Source organism: Trichechus manatus, unplaced genomic scaffold, assembly GCF_000243295.1.
Source record: "Trichechus manatus latirostris isolate Lorelei unplaced genomic scaffold, TriManLat1.0 scaffold00132, whole genome shotgun sequence".
In the NCBI taxonomy this organism is placed as follows: domain Eukaryota; kingdom Metazoa; phylum Chordata; class Mammalia; order Sirenia; family Trichechidae; genus Trichechus; species Trichechus manatus.
The window spans coordinates 5565727-5590807 of record NW_004444068.1 but is presented as its reverse complement, the minus strand read 5'-3'; the positions used below and the strand labels follow the sequence as shown (position 1 = coordinate 5590807).

The window sequence follows — 25081 nt, the reverse complement described above, 5'->3', positions numbered from 1 at the left end:
ATTCCTCACTGCTGTGATAAAAGGTATATCCTCTGAGGACTCCATGGGCAGGTCTGTGGGTCCAACCTGATAAATCCACTGTAACATGCCAATTTCCCTAATATTTTAGATACCTTCTTCTACAGTATATCAAGGAAGGTCTAGCATTTCAACTTGATTTAGTGTGGGCCTCCATTTAATCCACGCTTCAGTGAACCAACCAAATAAACTATTAAATCCTTTTCTAACCTCTCAAGCTGAAACATTGAATGAAGAATCTGTGTTTAGTGAGCCCATATCAATAAATTCAGACTGATCCAACTTTAAGTTCCTTGTATCATTATCCCTCACCCTTAATAGCCATCCCCACACATTCTCCAGGTTTCTGTTTGTATATATTAGAAAAATCAAGCAGCTCTTTTGGAGTATAGCGTACCTCCTCATCCTTTGTACTTCACCTCTTGGGGTTCACTGGGACTTAAGTCTAGTTATAGGTCTAGAAGCAAAAATGGGTGGTGGGGGTAGGTCCTGGGGACATTTAGCAATGTCTTGTAAGGTGTCTGCCTCAGGAGATGCCTCACGCAATGCCCCAGGCACTGCTCCAGGCAGTATCTCAGACAAAGACTGTTTAGGCACAGGGGGGTTAATCTCATCAAATGGGGGTGGAAGGGATAATGGATTCACTGGGGAGGGTGGCTTAGCATATAAAGATGGAGTAGTCTCTTCAGATGGGAGTAAGAAGGCTGATTCTGTTGGCAGGCGTGATTCAATGGAATTTAGGGGCTCATTGTCCCCAGCTTCCTGATTATCTGCCCATATGTCCCCAACCCACGTCTCAGGATACCACTTCATCCCAATTAATGCCCTCACTTTAACTTCAGACACGATTCAAAGTTCAGAATTCAGTTGGTGTTATAATTCAGCCACTCTTATGATAAGACTCTGGGTTTGGTTTTCGGCAATAACTGCTCTGTTACCGCAAAAAATAAGTTTTCCTTCAGGGCACAAGTGGCAACATTCAGGTCTTTTATGAGGCACTTGAGCTGTGACTCTGAAGCCCTGAGCTCATCTCTTTCTTTCACCATTTTTTCTAGTGAAAGCAGGACCAAACAACCAGCCACCCTATACTCCTCATTCTGACAAAACTGTAGAAAAATATCAAATACGCAATCACCCAGAGCCTTGTTTTTCAAAATATTTGATCCATTGGTGGTGATATTTTGTGTATTTCTATTGTCACGTCACACCATGGATCAGAAGTGCCCTCTCCTACTGGAGGCAGAGGCATTGGTGCCTTTAAGACTAGCCAGACTTGAGAACCAATTCAGAAAATTCATCCTTACAATTTTGTTCCTCTAGAACCATTTTTAGTACCAAATGTCTTAGACTGGATTCTCTAGAGGAGCAAAACCAGTCAAGGTATATATATATATAGAGAGAAATTATTTCAAGGAAATGGCTCACGCAGTTGTGGAGGCTGGCAAGTCCCAAATCTGTGGGTCAGATTTCAGGCTGGAGGCTTCTCCTGACTCACATAGCTGCAGGGGCTGACAAACCGAAAGTCAGCAGGTCAGATGGCAGGCTGTTGTTGGCTTACATCCCAAGACCAGAAGTCAGAGGATGACGAGTCAGATGCAGGATCCAGAGAGGGTGAGCTTTGCCAGAACATCTATACATATTGGATGCAAGCTTCATCCCCAAGCAAAATTCCCTTTTCAACTGATTGGCTGCTCACATCAGATCACAAAATGGAAGATGATTACATAATATCTGCCTAACTACTCAGAATCATGGCCTAGCTAAGTTGACACATAACCTTAGGTTTTATTAGAACCTAAATTTCCTGTATTTTCACACTAAAAATATTAGATTCTTAAGAAATTATTTTCTTTGGGAGATAACCACTTACCGTTTTCTGACATACTATGCAAAATATGCCCATTTTGTACCAAATTACCACCCTTCTAGAGCATTTGGATCAGATTTGAAATGATGAATATGGCTCTTGTCAAACATGTTCTTCCCTATGTAAATGCAAATTCATTTACAACTGACAAGGCGATAAAGAAAGTTAGAATCATTTTGCTTGAGTTTTGACACAGGAAGACGTCAAGGACTCTTATCCTTTGGGGCTCCCAAAAACAAAAGTCAAATTGTAACTTGCTGTCTACACCTAGGGAAGGTTTTCTATCTACCATACTGACTTAAGTCAGTGAAACTTCCTCTCATTTGTGTCTTCAAAGCATCCATCGACTGATGCTTCTTCCCAGGGTTCCCTCTTAGGCACCACTTCTCTTCTGGCTCTACATAATTTCCTTGAAAATGTCTTCCACACCTAACCTTGTATCTCCAGCTTGGACCTTTCTCCAGAGTTCTTTCCTATTTCCAACTGTCTGCATCAGTCTCCTCTGTATCACATCCATTATTTATCCCTCCCAACCACTCCCTACCTTTCCCCACAACTCAGTTCACCCCACCCTTGGCCAAAAGTACCTCTTCTTTTACTATATTCCCCACTTCAGCTAATGATGCTATCATGCACATAATTCCCAAAAAGATACCTGGAAATCATTTTTAATTCCTCTCTCCATTTTTTTTTTCCCTTTAGTCCAAATGTTAACCGTACACCTCCCAAAGACTGCCTGAATCTCTTTACTCCTTATTGGTTCTTTCCATTTCCTTCAGATCTTATTTACATTACTGCAATCACTACCTAATTCTCTGCTTATAGTTTCACCCTGCTCTAATTTATCCTCAACCCTACCTTCAGAGTAATATTTCACATATATAAATATGATCATGTGGCACACACCCTTGCTTAAAAATATGTGATGAGGTCCCTGGACACCCTGCTAACTCAGAACTGAAGCCACTCCTGAAGTCCACCTTTCAGCCAAAGATTAGACAGGCCTATAAAACAAACAATAACACACGGGAGGAACATGCTTCTTAGTTCAATCAAGTATATGACACCAAATGGGCAACACCTCCCCAAAAGCAAAGATGAGAAGGCAGGAAGGGACAAGAAAACTGGACAAACTGACATGGAGAACCTGGGGTGGAAAGGCGGAAAGTGCTGACACATTGCGAGGATTGCAACAATGTCACAAAACAATTTGTGCATAAATTTTTGAATGAGAAACTAATTTGTGCTGTAAAGTTTCATCTAAATCACAATAAAATTTTTAAAATGTGTGCTGGATTTCAAAATAAATTTTTAAAATGTGTGATGGCCCTCCATCATCTTCAGGGTAAAGCCCAGCACCAACCTTATGGCCTTTGCAAGGCAAGTGTGGCTTTTCAGGATCTGACCATTGACTTTCAATTCCCTGCGCACTCCATGGTTAACCATCTATTAGGGATTGAATACTGTCCCCCTAAAATATGTTGTAAATTCTAACGCTTATATCTGTGGTTATAATCCCATTTGGGAATGGACTTTCTTTGCTATGTTAATGAGACTATATTAGCATAGGATGTGTCTTAAGTAATCTCTTAAGCATGGGAGCAAGCAGAGATGGGGGATGACAGATGCCATTTCCACATGAAGATTGCCCAGGAGCCAGGGAATACAAGCTGAAGAGACAAAGACCATTTCCCAGAGCCAACAGAGAGAGAAAGCCTTCCCCAACAGACAGCATCCTGAATTCAGACTTCTAGCCTTCTAACTATGAGAAAATATATTTCAGTTTTTTTAAATCCACCCATTTGTGGTATTTCTGTCATAGCAGCACTAGATAATTAAGACACCATCCCAGCTAGGAACATTTATATGATCTCAGGCCACATAAATAGAACAAGGTGATAGTGTTGCCATTCTGAGCACTAATCAGATGACACTAGAAATATTATTTTCAGAAAAATAGAATGGTCCTGTGTTCAAAAGTGTGGACTCTGGATGTACACTGCAGAAGTTCATAGCCTGGCTCCTCTACATATCAGCTCTGTAACTTTGGATGAGTTATTTAACCTCCCTATGTTTCAGTTTCCCTCACGTTTCTGTCAGTTTGTCATACTGTGGGGGCTTGCGTGTTGCTGTGATTCTGGAAGCTATGCCACCAGTATTCAGATACCAGCAGGGTCACCCATGGCAGACAAGTTTCAGCTGAGCTTCCAGACTAAGACAGACTAGGAAGAAGGACCTGGCAGTCTACTTCTGAAAAGAATTAGTCGGTGAAAACCTTATGAATAGCAGCAGAACACTGTCTGATATAGTGCCAGAAGATGAGCCCCCCAGGATGGAAGGCACTCAAAAGACGACTGGGGAAGAGCTGCCTCCTCAAAGTAGAGTCGACCTTAATGATGTGATGGAATCAAGCTTTCAGGACCTTCATTTGCTGATGTGGCATGACTCAAAATGAGAAGAAACAGCTGCTAACATCCATTAATAATCAGAACATGGAATGTATGAAGTATGAATCTAGGAAAATTGGAAATCATCAAAAATGAAATGGAACGCATAAACATCAATGTCATAGGCATTAGTGGGCTGAAATGGGCTGGTATTGGCCATTTTGAATCGGACAATCATATGGTCTACTATGCCGGGAACAATGACTTGAAGAGGAATGGCATTACATTCATCGTCAAAAAGAACATTTCAAGATCCATCCTGAAGTACAACACTGTCAGTGATAGGATAATATCCATACCTACAAGGAAGACCAGTTAATAAGACTGTTACTCAAACTTACGCACCAACCACTAAAGCCAAAGATGAAGAAATTGAAGATTTTTATCACCTTCTGCAATCTGAAATTGATCAAACATGCAATCAGGATGTATTGATAATTATGGGTGATTTGAATGTGAACGTTGGAAACAAAGAAGAAGGATCAGTAATTGGAAAATATGGCCTTAGTGATAGAAATGATGCGGAAGATCGCATGATAGAATTTTGCAAGACGAACGACTTCTTCATTTGCAAATACCTTTTTTCACCAACATAAATGGTGACTATACACATGGACCTCACCAGATGGAATCAAACGACTACATCTGTGGAAAGACACAATAGAAAAGCTCAATATCATCAGTCAGAACAAGGCCAGGGGCTGACTGCGGACCAGACCATCAATTGCTCATATGCAAGTTCAAGTTGAAACTGAAGAAAATTAGAACAAGTCCACAAGAGCCAAAGTACAACCTTGAGTATATCCCAGCTGAATTTAGAGACCATCTCAAGAACAGATTTGACATGTTGAACACTAATGACCGAAGACAAGACGAGCTGTGGAATGGTATCAAGGACATTCTACATTAAGAAAGCAAGAGGTCATTAAAAAGACACGAAAGAAAGAAAAGACCAAAATGGATGTCCGAAGAGACTCTGAAACTTGCTCTTGAACGTCGAGTAGCTAAAGCAAAAGGAAGAAATGATGAAGTAAAAGAAATGAACAGAAGGTTTCAAAGGGTGGCTCGAGAAGACAAAGTAAAGTATTATAATGACATGTGCAAAGAGCTGGAGATAGAAAACCAAAAGGGAAGAACACGCTTGGCATTTCTCAAGCTGAAAGAACTGAAGAAAAAATTCAAGGCTCGAGTTGCAATAGTCAAGGATTCTACAGGGAAAATATTAAATGACGCAGGAAGCATCAAAAGAAGATGGAAGGAATACACAGAGTCATTATACTAAAAAGAACTGGTCGGTGTTCAACCATTTGAAGAGGTAGCATATGATCAGGAGCCGATGGTACTGAAGGAAGAAGTCAAGCTGCACTGAAAGCACTGGAGAAAAACAAGGCTCCAGGAATTGACAGAATATCAACTGAGATGTTTCAACAAATGGAAGCAGTGCTGGAAGTGCTCACTTGTCTATGCCAAGAAATTTGAAAGACCTACTGGAAGAGATCCATATTTATGCCTATTGCCAAGATAGGTGATCCAACTGAAAGTGGAAATTACTGAACAATATTATTAATATCACACACAAGTAAAATTTTGCTGAAGATCATTCAAAAGCGGCTGCAGCAGTATGTCGACAGGGAACTGCCAGAAATACAAGCCGGATTCAGAAGAGGAGGTGGAAGGAGGGATATGATTGGTAATGTCATATGGATCTTGGCTGAAAACAGAGACTACCAAAAAGACGTTTACCTGTGTTTTGTTGACTATGCAAAGGCATTCAACTGTGTGGATCGTAACAAATTATGGATAACATTGCAAAGAATGGAATTCCAGAACACTTCGTTGTGCTCATGAGGAAACTGTACATAGAGTAACAGGCAGTTGTTAGAATAGAACAAGGGGATATTGAGTGGTTTAAAATCAGGAAAGGTATGTGTCCGGGTTGTATCCTTTCACCATACTTATTCAATCTGTATGCTGAGCAAATAATCTGAGAAGTTGGATTATATAAAGAAGAACATGGCATCAGGATTGGAGGAAGACTCATTAACAACCTGTGATACGCAGATGACACCATCTTGCTTGCTGAAAATGAAGCACTTACTGATGAAGATCAAAGACCATAGCCTTCAATATGGATTACACTTCAATATAAAGAAAACCAAAATTCTCACAACTGGACCAGTAAGCAACATCATGATAAATGAAGAAAAGATTGAAGTCGTGAAGGATTTCATTTTACTTGGATCTACAATTAATGCTCATAGATGCAGCAGTCAAGAAATTAAAAGACGTATTGCTTTGGGCAAATCTGCTGCCAAAGACCTCTTTCAAGCATTAATAAGCAAAGATGTCACCTTGAGAACTAAGGTGTACCTGATCCTAGCCATGGTATTTTCAATTGTTTCATATGCATGTGAAAGCTGGACAATGAATAAGGAAGACAGAAGAAGAATTGATGCCTTTTAATTATGGTGTTGGCAAAGAATATTGAAGATACCATGGAGTGCCAGAAAAACAAACAAGTCTGTCTTGGAAGAAATACTGCCCGAGTGCTCCTTGGAGGAAAGGTTGGTGAAACTGTCTCATGTACTTTGGACATGTCATCAGGAGAGACAAGTCCCTGGAGAAGGACATCATACTTGTAAAGTAGAGGGCCAGTGAAAAAGCGGAAGACCCTCGATGAGAGGAACTGACACAGTGGCTGCAACAATGGGCTCAAGCATAGCAAGTACTGTGAGTGAGGATGGCTCAGGACCGGGTGGTGTTTTGTTCTGTTGTATATAGGGTCACTGTGAGTCAGAACCAACTCCATGGTACCTAACAATAACAACAACAAATAGAATTTACCTGCTTAGTGCCATTTGCATGGTGAAATTCACCTTTTACAATTAGACTCATTTGCTCCTAAGTGGCCTTTTACCTACAGACATAAAAAAACGAAAAAACTATCCAATTAAACCAAGTCTCAATATTGGCATCTGACCCAGAATATCTCTGATATCTCTTCCTGCTTTAAAATGCTAGCATTCGATGATTTTTCTATATTTTGTCTCAAATCCCTTCAGTCAAGATAACGGTCTTAATTTGGTATGTTAGGTATATCAGGATGTATAACTAAATAAGTGTATTTATTTACATAAATAATTGTAAATAGCTGCCCATAATGTCAGGCCCATTATTTTCAGTAATTCTCACAACCAATTTTGAAGGTTGCACTAATATTCCCATTTTATAGATGAGGGAATTGAGACTCAGAGAAGTTAATAGGCTTGCATCCAATGTAATACCGATAGCAAAAGGACAGAAATGGAGTCTAAACTTAGATGTCTCTGCCTACACAGCCCATGATTTCTTACCAGTATTCTACTCAGCAATGGAAGACTTGGATACACCAAAGAAATCTTCGTCCCTATGGCAAAAAGAAAGGGCTGGGCTACTCAGCTTGAGTCTGAGCACTGAGTTCAGAATGCTGATTATCCTCCAGGGATAGAACTTTACACATATTATCAGTTTTCCATTTCAAAGGGACTACTGGGAGAGGCTGTGAGCAAATTTAATTATAGTTAACCCAATGACCACTGCCTGGACAGAGCAGGACCTATGAACCATTTTTTCTTGCCACCAAAATATCTCCCTTACCATCTGCTGCAGCACCTAAAATTCCTACTATCACTAGTGCATCTTTGGGATTGAACAGTGGTTTTAAAATGAGGTTAGAGATGGGGCTCTGTGAGGAGACAATGTAGGGGATGGAAGAAGTAAGACAGAAAAGCCGGGTTAGAATCCTGATGACAAAAAAAGATGGTGCTCCAGTTGCCCAGCTCTGTAGAAATTCCTAGGTCTATAGAAATAGCTTGGAGCCCTGGTGGTATAGTGGTTAAGAGCTACAGTGAGCTACGGCTGCTAACCAAAGGGTCAGCAGTTCAAATCCCCCAGCCACTCCTTGGAAACTCTATGAGGCAGTTCTACTCCGTCCTATAGGGTCCCTATGAGTCAGAATCAACTTGACAACAATGGATTTGGTTTTTGGTTTTATAGAAATAGCTTACAAGGATATTTGTGGGACTTTCATCTTGCCTTCCCATTTGGTGTTTAATCTCCTCCCTCTACTTGGAGCATTCCCATGAGCATTACCGAATACTTCATTTAAGAAATCGACAGAACATATAATAGAAAGAAATTTTATTTAACAAAGACAGATTAGAAGTCAAATAAGTCATAGGAGCAGATCTTGACTGCAATTTTCCAAATCAGAACAAAATAGAATTTTGAAGCGGAAAGGAACTTTAGATTCATCTCTTCCAATTCACTCATGTAACATATGGGAAAGAGGATGCCAGCAGGCAAATGGCTGGTCTCAATTACAAACCAGTGAATGGCAGAGCAAGTGGTGCTTCTATGGCTTATTCTTTTCTTCACTTCACTCTCTATAAAAAATTAAAGATATTTATGAATGTCTATGGAATATATTTAACTGTGTTAACTTTTGCAGAGTCTATTATTTTCCAATTCTAATATACGTTTAGCCCAGTCCCAAGAAGTAATTATAACATATCGTTACTAAAGCTCCCAATGTTGTAGACACTTTATATATATATTAACGTACATATCTTATATATAATGCTATTAACGTATATACATATATTAACTCAAATATATTCATGTTGTTGTTGTTGTTATGTGCCACGGAGTCATTTTCAACTCATAGCAACCCCATGTGACACAGTAGACCTTCTGCATAAGGTTTTCTTGACTGTAATCCATATGACAGCAGAGCACCAGGTCTTTCTCTTACAGAGCCACTGGGCGGGTTTGAACTGCCAAACTTTCAGTTAGCAGCCAAGCACTTAACCTTTTGTGCCACTAGGGCTCTTATATTCATGCTACATACATTACATACTGTTGCATATGTATGTATATATATAATATATAATACCATGATATTAAAAAACACCACATATAGTAACTCAATCTTCACAAAAATCTATGAGGTATATACTATTATTATCATCCCATTTTACAGATGAGAAAACTAAGGTAAAACAGAGTTAGAAACTTGGCCAAAGTCACACAGATAGTAAGGGGAAAAGCCTGGGTTTGGACCTAGCTATCCATAGTCTTATCACTGTTCTTCACTTTCTTGCCTTTTTCTCACCACTGTCATATTCTTCTACGTTATTTTCTCTCTCTTTCTAACTTTGATGTGGTGAAGAATGTGATCCTCAAAGAAGAAATGGTGCCACCATCATTTAGCACCCAATTATTTTCTTTGATATAGATTCTAGTGCTTGGTTTTTCTAGCAAAAAAAAAAAAAATGTACTAGTTGGGAGAGCATGGTATTTGGAGTTGGACGAACTTGGTTTGAAATTCTGGCTTCACTAATTAATAGCTATGTGACCTGAGACAACTTACTTATTTTCTGAATATCAGTTTCCTCTTCTGGTAACTAGAGAGAGAGTTCTGTTAGGATTACTGTCAGACTTAAATGAAATTATGCATATAAATGAATTGTATATACAGATCTATAGAAGTACCTCACATCTAGTAGTCTTTATAATTGTCATATCCAGTTCTTCTCTATACAGAGCTCTTATTATAGTTTACCTCCCTTGATTTTCAATTGAAATAAAAGCAAAAGTTAAACCACATTCACCAAGGAGGGATGGATGGTTTCAGCATAAATCTGTTGTTTATAATAATCTAGGAGACACACGTGAGTTGTGAGCAGGTTTTCTCACACCAGCTGTGGATGTGTGCTGCCCAATGAAGTAAATGTTTAACAATTACAGTGGTTTAAAATATGTAGTATGGAAGGAATCAAAATGAACATCAGTTGTGATTATCTACTTGAAAAGCTTATTAAGAAATCAATTATGGAATAGTGGACTAATTATGGTATGTAGAAATGTGTTTTCCACTTTTACATTAGGTTTTTTTTTTTTTTAACGAAGCAAACAGAAGGGCTTGATGTATCAATACAGCAAATCTGAAAAAAAAAAAAAGTTCTGCTATTTTCTCCAAATGGAAAAACCTAACATTTACTGAGTGCCTACTCACTGGAATACATTTTAAATCATCCTCATGGCAATCTTGCATGGTATTTATTATTACAGGTAGTCCCCAACTTAAGACGGGGTTCCTTCCTGACAATTCCATCTTAAGTCGGTTCTGCTGTAAGTTGAACACCTCTTTTTTTTTTTTTCCACTTTTCCGTATTATTGCCTTTTATTATCAGTATCTTTATAAACCTGATCTTTATTTGTCTTTGGGGGTTGGCATGAGAATGATAACATCAACAAATTATGCACTGCAACATCGTATGTAGTACATATTACTAACGATAAAATGTACAAAGGAAAAAAAAAAAAGAACGCTCATAAGTGCAGTTCATCCTAACTCGAATACATTGTAAGTTAGGGGCTACCTGTACTCTGATTTTCTTGATGAAGACAATGAGGCTCAGGGAAGTTTAATAATTTGTTTAGGTTTCATAGTTACTAAGTTGTGGAGCTGGGATTTCAGCCTGTAACTAATTTCAAAGCTCTTTCCGCTAAGCCCTGAGATGGTCATTTCTGATGGATGTTTTGTCTGTAGATGTGATGTGACACATTCCATTAGTTATGAACATGCATAACAATTTTACATGGAAAACAACCATCCAACTAGTGTGACCAGTCTGTCTCCTCCTCTAGACCATAACTTTCACAAGCAGGGTCATTATCTGTTGTGTTCATCAGTGTATGCCCACAACCCAGCTTACTTCCTGTGACATGATAAGGTATTCAATAAATATTTGTTGAATGAAGAAGTGAATGCTGAATTGACTAGAAAAATAGAGTTTAGCTCCTAGTCATCCTTTCACAGATGGTGAAATTGAGGAAAGAAGGAGTGTTTTGCTAGCAGTTATACAATGACTCAGTGACAGAGAGAAGGTTAGAAACCCAGAGCCCCCTGAATAAAACCCCATTGCTGAGCTAAATGAGCCAAGTCACTAGGCTAAAGGACAGGTGCATCATTTGACTTGAGCCACCATCCTCCTGAAACAGAAACCAACAACATCATGATTACATGGTCAACAGCTGGTCCACATAGTGTGGCAAAGGTCACAAGTGACCCCACACCCTTCTCCAGCCAGGTGAGTCCATATATGGTTGATCCAGCTATTGAAAAGCAACCTGCGATAAAAATTCAGAGAATACATTTTTATTTGATTCTTAGTGCTCATCTATACATTTCTTCTTTACTTCTACAACTTGGCAACAAATGAGTCCATTCACTGAGCCCTCCAGGTCTCAAGATAAGGGAGAAAGGTCCTTTTTGTTCCTGTCATGAAGCACTGTCAAGAGACTATTCAGTATTACTTGTTGTTCCTCCACATGAGACCAACAATGAAAGGGTGGATGGAGAACTAGGAATCCACAAAAGAAATGGAAGGAGCAGTTAGAGAGTGAGGAGAGAACACTGACCTCAAAGTCAAGGTTGTAAACCATTTTCAGAAGAAGAAAATGATCAACTATATCAAATTCGGCAAGCTGAGAGGGGAGGTAAGACGGGGAGATAGAATTACCATTGGATGTACCCACTGGGAAGTCATAGTAATCTTAGAAAGAACAGTTCTAGTACATTGCAAATATTGATTTGTTTTCCTGACAACTTCACTGACTGTGTACTCCCTTGGACTGAGACTGGATATCTTCATGCCATTTGCTTTAGCTATTCTATGTTCAAGAGCAAGTTTCAGTCACTTTTAACATTCATTTCAATCTTTCATTTCTTTCTTGACTTTTTAATGATCTTTTGCTTTCTTCATGTATGAAGTCCTTAATGTCATCCTACAACTCCTTCGGTCTTTGGTCATTAGTGTTCGATGCATCAAATCTATTCTTCAGATCGTCTCTAAATTCAGATGGGATATACTCAAGGTCGTATTTTGGCTCTTGTGGACTTGTTTTAATTTCCTTCAGCTTCAACTTGAACTTGCATGTGAGCACTTGATGGTCTCTTCCACATTTGCCCCCTGGCTGTGTTATGACTGAAGATATTGAGCTTCTCCATGATCTCCTTCCACAGATGTGGTAGATTTGATTCCTGTGCATTCCATTTAGCCAGGTCCATGTGTAGAACTGCCGTTTAAGTTGTTGAAAAAAGGTATTTCCAATGAATAGGTCACTGGCCTTGCAAAATTCTATCATGTGATCTCCAGTGTCATTTCTATCACCAACATCATATTTTACAACTACTGATCCTTCTTCTTTGTTTCCAGCTTTCACTTTCCAATCACCAGTAATTATCAATGCATTTTGATTGCATGTTTGATCAATTTCAGACTGCAGAAGTTGGAAAAAATCTTCAATTTCTTTGTCTTTGGCATTAGTGGTTGGTATGTGAATTTGAATAATAGTCATATTAACTGGTCGTCCTTGTAGGTATATGGATATTATCCTATCACTGACAGTGTTGTACTTCAGGATGTATCTTGAAATGTTCTTTTTGACAATAAATGCGATGCCATTTCTTTTCAATTTGTCATTCACTGCATAGGAGACCATATGATTATCCGATTCAAAATGGCCCAAACCAGTCCATTTCAGCTCACTAATGCCTAGGATATCGATCTTTATGTGTTCCATTTCATTTTTGAAGACTTCCAATTTTCCTAGATTCATACTCCTACATTCCATGTTCTGATTACTAATAAATGTTTGAAGTTGTTTCTTCTCCTTCTGAGTCATGTCACATCAGCAAATGAAAGTCTCAAAAGCTTTACTCCATCCACATCATTAAGGTCGACTCTACTTTGAGAAGGCAGCTCTTTCCCAGTCATATTTTGAGAGACTTCCAGCCTGAGGGATCATCTTCTGGCACTATATTAGACAATGTTCCCCTGCTAATTCATAAAGTTTTCACTGCCCAATTTTTCAGAAGTAGATAGCCAGGCCCTTCTTCCTACTCTGTCTTAGTCTGGAAGCTCCACTGAAACCTGCCCACCATGGGTGGCTGGTATTTGAAATATTGGTGGCATAGCTTCCAGCGCCACAGCAACATGCAAGATACCACAGTACAACAGACAGATGAGCTGAACAGAAGATTTCAAAGGACAGCTCAAGAAGACAAAGTTAAGAATTATAATGAAATGTGCAAAGACCTGGAGTTAGAAAACTAAAAAGTAAGAACACACATTTCACAAGCTGAAAGAACTGAAGAAAAAATTCAAGCCTCGAGTTGCAATATTGAAGGATTCTATGGGCAAAATACTGAAGAATGCAGGAAGCATCAAAAGTAGGTAGAAGGAATACACAGAGTCACTGTACCAAAAAGAACTGGTTAACATTCAACCATTCCAGGAGGTAGAATGTGATCGAGAATCAATGTTACTGAAGGAAGAAATCCAAGCTTCGCGGAAGGCATTGGTGAAAAACAAGGGTTCAAGAATTGACAGAATACTAATCGAGATGTTTTAACAAATGGATGCAATGCTAGAAGTGCTCACTTATCTATACCAAGAAATCTGGAAGACAGCTACCTGAACAACCGACTGGAAGAGATGCATTTGTGCCCATGCCAAAGAAAGGTGATCCAACATGCTGCAGAAATTGTTGAACAATATCATTAATATCACACAAAAGTAAAATTTTGCTGAAGATCATTCAAAAACAGTTGCAGCAGTACATCAACAAGGAACTGCCAGAAATTCAAGCTGGGTTCAGAAGAGGACATGGAACAAGAAATATCATTGATGATGTCAGATGGATCTTGACTGAAGGCAGAGAATACCAGAAAGATGCTTACCTGTGTTTTATTAACTATGCAAAGGCATTCAATTTTGTGGATCTTAACAAATTATGTATAACACTGTGAAGAATGGGAATTCCCGAACACTTCATTGTGCTCATGAGGAACCTGTAAGTAGACCAACCAGCAGTTGTTTGAACAGAACAAGGGGATACTGTGTGGCTTAAAATCAGGAAAGGTGCACGTCAGGGTTATATCCTTTCACCATACTTATTCAATCTGTATGCTGAGCAAATAATCTGAGAAGCTGGACTATATGAAGGAGAAAGTGGCATCAGGATTGGTTGAATACTCATTAACAACCTGTGTTATACAGATGACACAACCTTGCTTGCTGAAAGTGAAGAGGATTTGAAGCACTTACTTTGAAAATCAGAGACCACAGCCTTCGGTATGGATTACACTTTGACATAAAGAAACCAAAAATCCTCACAAATGGACCAATAAGCAACATCATGATAAACAGAGAAAATACTGAGTTTGTCAAGGATTTCATTTTACTTGGATCCACTATCAGTGCTCATGGAAGCAGCAGTCAAGAAATCAAACAATGCATTCCATTGGGCAAATCTGCTGCAAAAAAACCTTCTTAAAAGGTTAAAAACCAAAGATGTCACTTTGAGCACTAAAATGCACCTGACTCAAGCCATGGTATTTTCAATGGCCTTATACACATGCGAAAGCTGGACAATGAAAAAGGAAGACCAAAAAAGAATTTATGTCTTTGAATTATGGAGTTGGAGAAGAATATTGAATATACCATGGACTGCCAGAAGAACCAACAACTCTGTCTTTGAAGAAGCACAGCTAGAATGCTCCTTAGAAGCAAGAATGGCAAGGCTTCGTCTCATGTACTTTGGACATATTATCAGGAGGGACCAGTCTGTGGAGAAGAACATCATGCTTGGTAAAGTAGAGGGTCAGCGAAAAAGAGGAAGACCCTTGATGAGATGGATTGACACAGTGGCTGCAGCAAAGGGCTCAAACATAACAAGTCTTGTGAGGATGGTGCAGGACCAGGCAGTGTTTTGTTCTGTTGTACACAGAGTCACTGTGAGTTGGAACCAGCTCGATGGCACCTAACAACAACAATAACCTTAGTGCCCACAGCACCCTGGACAGTGCCTGACACTCAAAAGGAACTTCAATGTTTGTCGACTGGATACATAAATAAATAAATGAAAACGAGATAAAGTGTGTAGTTGATTTTGGAGGAAAATATCCCAATGGCATTTAAAACTGCTCTTAATAAGAATTACTAATGTTTTCTAAATTAAATCACTAGGTCTAAAATTATCACCATTCATTTGGCTTCTCCCCTAAAGGCCCTGAAGCCAAAACAACTCAGTTCCTATGGAGAACATATAATTTGCTGTCTGCAAAGATAGTCTGACACATTAGAAGCAAACCCTAAATATCCGTGCTTAGAGTGACCTTCTGAGTTGCTGCTGTGACGTCTTTAGTGTTATAATTTTATGCAAGATTAGGCATGTAATTATGTGTTAAATAGTTATGTTGGCTCCTGCTTGCTCATTTAATAAACCAGAGTACAATAAGAGTATCCCATATGTGTAGCTCAAGGCCATGGACACCAGCAAACTTCATTTATTTTGCCTTTCCCTGCTCTGTATCCCACTCATCCTTGCACCTGTTGCCTTGAGGCCTCAGCACTGGTAGGAAGTAAGAAGCTATTGGACAGAGTGGCGCTTGTAGAAAGTTACTCTGCATCTGAAGCTTCTAGAGGCAACGGAGTCTACTAAAGAACTCAACTCAAATGAAGTCTGAACCTGAAAGTTTGTAGCTATGTTTCTCACCTTGGCAGCATATCAGAATTACCTGGGCAGGTTTTTTGTTTTCTTTTTTTAAACATACCAAAGCCAGGGACCCACCCCCAGGGGTTCTGATTGGTCTAGGGTGGGGCCCCAGCACCAGCATATTTTTAAATTCCCCCAGATGATTCTAATGTGCCTCCAGTATCAGGGGCACTGTCATTTAGGTTCCTTCTGCTCAGGATGGGCTTCAGATTTATTATCTCAGCATCTCAGGAAACTGTTTTTTCTCTATTGAGCGCCACTGACTTACAGAAAAAAAATTCAATAGTCTCAATGCTTGACTACAGTCTTATTTACCTAGTGCTGCTATAACATAAATACCACAAACTGGTGGCTTTAACAAACAGAAATTTATTTTCTCACAGTTTAGAAGGCTAGAAGTCTGAATTCAGGGTTGGCTCTAGGGGAAGGCTATCTCCCTCTCTTGGCTCTAGAGAAAGGTCCTTGTCTCTTTGATCTTCTGCTCCTGGGTGATTTTCATGTGGCTTGACATCTCTCTTCCCCTGCCTCAGCTTGCTAGACTGCTTTTAATCTCTTTCATATCTCAAAAGAGACTGACTCAAGATACACCTACACTAATCCTGTCTCATTAACATAACACAGACAGCCCATTCCCAAATGGGATTATAACCTCAGACATAGAGGTTAGGATTTACAACACATTTTAGAGGGATACAGTTCAATCCATAACAAGTACAAAGCACTTAATTGGATTGCTTTTTTACAAGGAGAAAATTTAATCAGTTTGCTTTTAAAATTAATAACGGGAAAAAAGAAGGACACTAGTGTTTAGTATGTGCCAACTGTGTGCCATTATCTGCTTTAAGTACTTTTGCATTATATTATCTCATTTAATATTCCAAGCAACCGAGAAAGGCAAGTATTATTCCAGTTCTAACAGCTGAGAAAACTGAGGCCCAGAGATGTAAAATTGACTTGTCCAAAGTCACACAGCTGGTAGGTGGTGATGCCAGGAGGCAAATCCTGTCCAATCTGGATCTATTACTCATCTTCTTTTCATTATACCATGCTGCCCTTTCTAAAAAAAAAACAGTCATTGAATGATAATTCAGCAAGAAATAGAAACCATTTCCTTCAAGTCAATGAAAGGGACAGAGGGGGAAGTTAGGAGAGGAAGAAGCAAAAGCAGGGAATGGGAAAAAGGAAAGACATCCCAAGCTAAGAGAAGGATTGGGAAGGAGACATCAGCAGCACCCTGTAGTGGTGAGCCACAACCCGGGAAGCCAACTTCAGTGTTGGTGATCATGTTTTCCAACAGAGGCTTAGATGGCCAAGGCAGCAAATATAACCAGCATGTTACCATGTGTCCTGAATGCACTGTGCTGCAAAGAAGCATTAGACAAAGTCCTGCCTGTAGATGCTCACCTACTAGCAGGGGAAGCAGATTTGCAAGTAACTGGAATAAATCGTGCCTTGCTCTAACAGAAGAAATTACCAAGAACTAGAGTCGAGATGAGGAAGCTACTCATGTGGGTCAGAGAAGGCTTCACAGAAGAGGTGACATCGAGATTGTCTTTATTGTGTGTGGCAAAAATGTACATAATAAAATATTTGCCTTTTCAACCTTTTTACCTGTACAATACCTGTACATTCATTACATTCATCATGTTGTGCAACCATCAACACTACCCATTTCCAAATTTTTCCATCACCACTAACAGAAACTTAGTACCCTCTAAACAAAGACTCCCTCTTCCACCCTCCCTTCCACCCCACTAATCATTAACAAATTTTGTCTCTATGCATTTACCTATTCTGGATATTTCATATAAGTGGGATCATACAATATTTCTCTTTTTGTGACTAATTTATTTCACTTAGCATAATGCTTTCAGGTTCATCTATGCTGTAGCATGTATCAGAACTTCATTTATCTTTAAGGCTGAGTAATATTCCATTGTGTGTATATACCACATTTTGTTTATCCATTCTTCTGTTGAATTCCAGATGAAATTTGTTGCTTCCAGTTTTGACTATTGTGAATAATGCTTCAACGGACATTTGTTTACAAGTGTCTGTTTGTGTTCCTGCTTTCCATTCTTCTGGGTATTTACCTAGGAGTGGAATTGCAGGGTCATATGGTAATTCTATATTTAAGTCTTTGAGGAACCACCAAAATGTTTTCCACAGTGGCTGCACCATTTTACAGCCCCACCAGCAATGGATGAGGGTTTCAATTTCTCCACATCCTAGCCAACACTTGCTTTTCATTTTATTGATCATAGCCATCCTAAAATCCACTCCCACTGAGTCGTTTCTGACTCATAGCAACCCTATAGACAGAGCAGAACTGCCCCATAGGGTTTTCAAGGCTGTAAATCTTTACGGAAGCAGACTGCCACATCTTTCTCCCATGGAGCAGCTGGTAGGTTTGAACCACCAACCTTCCAGTTATCAGGCGAGTGCTTAACCACTGTGCCACCAGTGCTCCTTTATAGTTATCATAGTGGGTGTGAATTGGTATCTCACTGAGGTTTTGATTTGCATTTCTCTATGACTAATGATGTTGAACATCTTTTTATGTGATGGTTGGGCTTCTGTATTTCTCCTTTGGTGAAATGTCTATTCAAGTCCGTGGCCCATTTTTTGATTGGGTTGTCTTTTTGTTGTTAAGTTGTAGTTCTTTATATATTCTGTATATTAAAAAATCCTTATCTGATACATAGTTCCCCAAAATTTTCCTCCATTCCCTAAATTGTCTCTCTACTTTCTTGATAAAGTCCTCCGATGCACAAAAATTTTTAATTTTGATAAAGTCCAATTTATTTATCTTGCCTTTTATTGCTCATGTTTTTGATGTCATATCTAAGAATTCATTGTCAAAAACTAGATCCCAAAGCATTATGCAACCCCCAGGTTTTCTTCTAAGAGTTTTACAGTTTTAGATCTTACATTTAGGTCATTGATCCATTTTGAGTTAATTTTTGCATACGGTGTGAGATATGGGGCCAGCTTCTACTTCTCCATGTGGAAATCCAGTTGTCCAGTTGTCCTAGCACCATTAAAGAGATTATTCCATCTGCATTGGATGAACTTAGCACCTTTGCAAAAACTCAATTGACTATGTATGTATGGGTTTATTTCTGGACTCTCAATTCTATTCCATTGGTCTATATGTTTATCATTATATCAGTATCAGACTGTTTTGACTACTGTAGCTTTATAATATGCTTTGAAATCAGGAAATTGTGTTCACCTACTTAGTTTTTCTTTTTCAAGATGCCTTGTCTATTCAGGACCCCTTGCAGTTCCATTTAAATTTAAGGAATGGCTTTTTCATTTCTGCAAAGGAAGCTGCTAGAATTTTGACTGGGTTACACTGAATCTATAGATCACTTTGGGTAGTATTGCCATCTTAATAATATTAAGTTTTCCAGTCCATGAACACAGAATGTCCTTTCATTTATTTAGGTCTTGTTTAATTTCTTTCAGCAATGTTTTATAGTTTTCAGTATACAAGTCTTCCACTTCCCTATGATATGGTCTCTGAAACAGAGTAATTCATTCACAAGGCAGGGAAGGAAGGCAGAAGTAATGGCATGACCCAAATCATGGAGGTAGAAAACAGCGAGGTATGTGCTTGACAAATGGAAAGGTGCCCTTTATAAGTTCCTCAAACAAGGAAGTTGTTACATTCTCACTGACTCCTTGCTTTCATTCAAGGCTGCAGTTATGTCTTTTAAGGTTTTTAGACCATGCTCATCTTCAGTCACATAGTAATAGCACTGCCAGATTTACCCCAATTCCTAGGTCACAATGATGGAATTAGATCCAGGTTTCCTCCCCGCCCACAGTCTTGTGCAGCCACTAACACAGATCTCTGGGTTTCGTACTAGGAGTCCAAAATACAAAAATTTATACAGTTTTTTTTTTAATCTCTATATTATTTTCATTAACACAATCCAAATGAAATGTTCCTTGTCTTACAAAATAAACAGAGTTAATTACTTAGGGAGTTCAGGAGGTCTGCATTTGAGCTGAAAGACAACCCCAAACCAGCTTCCATTAACATATTTTGAATTCCGGTCTTTCTTTGAAGCCTGGAATTTTCTTTCCACCTCCACAGAACTTTTATACCACTGTTCTTAAAGCAGCTACTCCCTTCCATTTTAATTAACTACCAACATATCAAGTTTTAAATAACAGTTTGTTTTTATGAAAGAAAAACAGGTTGGAGAAACTCCAAATCTACTTTTTGGAATAACCTGAGGTGTCATTAAGTCCCTTCCAACAAGATTTAGACAGTTAATTGGAATCAATATATCTTTCATCTCACCCTTTCTTTATCATCTTAAAACAATAGGCAAGGGTGTAATCCTAGAATAATGGCACATTGTCTGAGAAATATCCTAAATATATTTAAATCACTGCAGTCCATTTCACGTTGAATGATTTCAAAGCATTTACAATATGTATAGTGTGTCTATTAAATGCTGGCTAATAACCAGCAGCAGGACTAGCACTTAGTAATTTACTGCTTTACCTGGATTCAAACTGTGTCACTTTTCTTCATCCACCCTACGTCCTCAACTCTTTGAAGGACTGACTAAAGTAGTCAGAGGATTCTACCAGAGTCAATGCTGAAATAACTTCCTGAACATTTAAGCCAGTCCTCATTCGTACAAAGCAGTTAATTCAATGTAGATTAAAATCATTTCCCGAAGGCCGACTGGTTTTAATAACACATTTAATCCTTATTTGATCTGGTATGTTTTAAAGATGTTCAGAATGGAACATAAATAACTTTAAATATTCCATATTCAAGTCTTTTAAAGACCTAGCAGACTCAATTTCTAAATCTTTCTAAAACAGTCTAGGACATCCATTCAGATGTATCCTTTTATTTATGCCATCATTCTAGGAGACCAAGGTGGAAGTGTGACTTCCTGCTTCTCTACTGGTCACCAAACCACTGTTGCCTCCACATCCTCTGTTATAGAAGGAGATTTATCCCCAAACCTCAGAAAGTCAATACACAATGGCTTAGTGTATGTTTAGATTCATTCTTCAATTTATTGACCCACAAAACGTTGAGCTGAGAGAGATCGTAGAGGTTATCCAGTTCAAACTCTCCATTTTACAAATTAAAAACAACTAAGCTCTAGAGAGGTTAAGAGACTTTCTTAAGGTCACACAGCTAGTTAGTGTCATAACTGGACCTACAATCAACCACTAACTGTGAGTACAGTGCTCTGAGCCCTTGCTGCTCGAAATGTTGTCTGCAGACCAGCAATATGGGCATTACCAAGAGCTTGTTAGTTATGCAAAATCTTGGGTCCCATTCCAAACCCCATGAATCAGAATCTGCCTTGTAACAAGATTATGTGTATGCACATTATAGTTTGGGAAGCACTGGGCTAGGCCATAATGTGTCTTTCTCTAGAGAGAACATGAATTGGAGGCAAGCAAACCTTGATTTAAAGATGACTCTACCTTTTCTAAATATAAGCAAATATCTCAATGTACTTGAAGCATTGTTTGCAATCTGAGAATAATAGCACTACTAACCTCGCAAGGTTTTTTATGATATGAGCATGACATAGATATATGCATATGCATTTCATGACATATGCATAGATAATATATTCAAAGTACTGCCATGTAGTAGTACAATGTCATTACATTCAGAAGTTCTTAGTGAAGATCATCTGGAGTAGAACACAGTCCAGACACTGTTCTAACGGCGAGGTCAACAGGTACATATTCTCACAGAATAAACAGGACAAGGATGAATAGAAAAGCATATAATATCATCAGCCAAAGTTCCCCAAACTTAAGCTCCTGTCCCAGGGTATCGTCACATTGCATCCATACATGCCGCAGTTTGCATCTTTGGAGGAGAACACCTAAGTTCCTCTCTCCCAGGATGAAATACTATCGGGCATCCATGTCTATGCGCCATATAGCATGCATAGAGAACAGGTAGGGAAAGAAGTAATAAAAAGGGAATAATAAAAGGTAAAAGGGGGGTAATAAAAGTGGAAGGCCCCCTGTAGGCAATGGACATTATTTATTGCTTCTGTTTGGGCTCTTCTAGATTTACTGGCACCAGAGAATGGCCCTTCCTCCTTTACCCAACTAAGATAGCTTAACAGAATTCTGGGTTCCTTCAAAGGGCAATCATCTCCCTTTAGGGCACGTACTTAACTTTACACCCATTAGTAGATATTATGTCCATTAGCAGCTATGGAAATAGCAAGAGAGTTACAGCATACCTGTCCACCCAGCAAGTTACGAATATAGTATATAGTAGCTAACATTATTTCAGTGTCACACTTACCATTAATATGGTATTCAACCAAAAGGAAGGCCCCTAGTGACAGTGCATCTATGAAGAAATCTTCCTTCCTTCCTTCTTTCCTTCCTATGTGTTAAATATCATTTTAACTTTAACATGAGTATAGAATTTCATGTTTCATAATGCTTAGAAAATTATTCTTATGTAGAAAAGAATTAAAAAAAAAAAAAAAAGGTTGCCATTGAGTCAACTCCAACTCATGGCAGCCCCATGTGTGTCAGAGTAGAATGTGTTACATAGGGTTTTCAGTGGCTGATTTTTCAGAAGTAGATCACCAGCCCTTTCTTCTGAGGTGCTTCTGGGTGGACTCAAACTTCCAAACTTTTAGATGGTAGCTGAGCGCATTAACTGTTTTCCCTACCCAGGGATCCCAAAAATAATATTAGCTCTTTTTATGGCAATGCATAGAGATGAAAAGATTTCTCCTCTAAGCCAAGTCATACCAAAAGAACATAACATTCCTCTAATATATTGACTCTGGATCATATAAACTTGGCCTCCAGGAGCCAGTGAGTATCTGCCACTGCCACTGCTGCTGTGATTTTCTCAGGCAAAGACTCACTGCCATGGGTCCAACCCATGGCTTTGAAAACAGTGGAGCATATTTAAAAATGATATATCATCACTAACATGTCAATATCCGTCAGCATTAAGGAAAACAGTTTGAAGAGGAAAAGTAAACTTTTAGTATCCAAATCTTAACCAAAATTTTGGAAAATACAGTATACTACGAAGTGTGAAACCATACTAAAATTGTATTTTTGGAGGAGACATTTTGTGGGGAATATGGTACTAATATCAATTAGAAAACCAAGTCCCCCAAGGCAGTGGCTCTCACCATAGATATGCATTAGAAACAATACGGAGCTTTAAAAAATTTGAACGCATATTTCTGAGGGAGGGACCCAGGCTTTGGTGTTTTTAAAAAGATCTCCATTTGATCTTAATCTACAGCCTAAGTAGAGAATCAGTGCCCAAAGGCATTAGAAAACCAGTTGGCATCAAGTAGACTCCAACTCATGGTGACCTCATGCGTATCAGAATAGAACTGTGCTCCATAGGGTTTTCAATGACTAATTTTTCTGAAGTAAATCACCAGCCCTTTCTTCCAAGGAGCCCCTGGGTAGACTCAAGGTGCCTCTGGGTGTACTTGACCTCCGACTTTTTTGGTTAGCTGCCAAGCACGTTAACCATTTGTACCATCCAGCGACTCCAAAGGCATTAGAAACCTGGTCTTATTTAAGAGGCGCAATCCACTGAGAGCTATTGGTTTAGGTGGATACAGAGTCCTCAAAACCTAAAGTAGTGGATTTAACATCAGTATGTATCTCTTCTAGGTCTTTTCACCATTCCTCCAGGACTTCCACTATAAGAAAAGGAGTCCCTGGACCAACACCCTCTAAGATGTTTATATGGACCAGTGGCCGGACCTCTTCAACTTACAGACATGATGAGAAAAGGTAAATACACTAGGACCCTGGCACTTTTCAGAATCATTTCACCTGATTAGACAGGATAACAAGAAAGCATTATGCAACCGAGCTTCATGTTTTGCCAAGTGTTAATGTGGGGATCAGGGTCTACACTGAGGGAGCAGAGCTTCACTCACTTGGACCTTCCTCCTCTTTGCACTCCCCCTGCTCATTCCCACCACATAGCTTTGCATAACCTGTCAGAAATGCCCTCCACACATACATATACCCACTCACCCTTCACTTAGGGAACTCTTATCACTGCCTTCAAATGTCCATTTAATCAGAACCCACCCATGCCCCTACCATTCTCTTGACCAGTATGGACTTTGTCAGTTTTTTACTCACCATTGACTTTCCAGCACCTAGCACTGTACCTGGCACATAGTAGATGCTCAGTAAACACTTTCTGGCGTGACGAAAATTGCATATCTAGGCACTAGACATACAGCAGGAAAGAAAAGCAGAAACTAAGAGAAGATGAAAAAGGCAAATCCATTGGGCCCTCAAAGTCCTTGTAAGAATAGCCTGGGGTAAAAGAGGGAAATGAAAGAATAAGAAGAAAGACTAAAGGACAAAGTAGTGTTAATAAAAGACAAAATGACTATTACACAGCTCAACCCAGCCCTCTCATTTGGAAATAAATGTATTCATAACATTCTCTATCCTTTTTTTAATGCTGTTTTCTCTCCATTTGTTTGCTTCTTCTGAGTCTTTCTCATTGACCTTGTACTAGTACTTGAGTATGGTGAAACTACATTTTAAACACAGGTGCCTATACCAGCATATTTAAACTTAAACAAGGCTCACATCAGGCAGAAGCTGATAGAAATCAGAATTGATAAATGGTGCTGGGCACAAGGAGAAGGACCTCAGGAAGGTGTACTTGAATTTAGTTATGAGAGCTGGTACTTTTATTTTTCCTTTTAAAATCCGAATTTCTCTACAGATAAAGTCCTTTGAAAAAACTCAAAAAGCAAAGTTGTTTTTTCACAATAATTATATATCTCAGGAAAATTCTGAAAGAACTTTAATATTCACAATGAAAAATTTGTTAAATAAATTGCAGAATATGTTACTTGGCATTTAAAAATGATTTGACGTATTCTAACTCACAAAAAAAAAGACCAGATTTACTGGCCTAAAGGAGACTGGAGAAACCCCGAGAGTATGGCCCCCAGACACCCTTTTAGCTCCGTGGTGAAGTCATTTCCGAGGTTCACCGTTCAGCCGGGGAGTGGACAGCCCCATGAAACCAAATGGGACTAGTGAGGCACAGCAGTCAGGGACAAGGGCCAGAAGGCAGAAGGGGACAGGAAAGCTGGTGATAGGGAAC

At 39.1% G+C, this 25081-nt stretch overlaps 1 protein-coding gene across 1 annotated transcript in view; it reads left to right on the top strand.

Moving 5' to 3' along the window:
- KCNMB2 (potassium calcium-activated channel subfamily M regulatory beta subunit 2) overlaps positions 1 to 25081 on the top strand; it is a 291359-nt gene that overhangs the window by 233302 nt on the left and 32976 nt on the right. Inside the window, exon 2 of the mRNA XM_004385093.3 lies at positions 23611 to 23733. Coding sequence (XP_004385150.1) covers positions 23678 to 23733 — 56 coding nt within the window. The 5' untranslated portion in view covers positions 23611 to 23677. The remainder of the gene's footprint in view (positions 1 to 23610; positions 23734 to 25081) is intronic.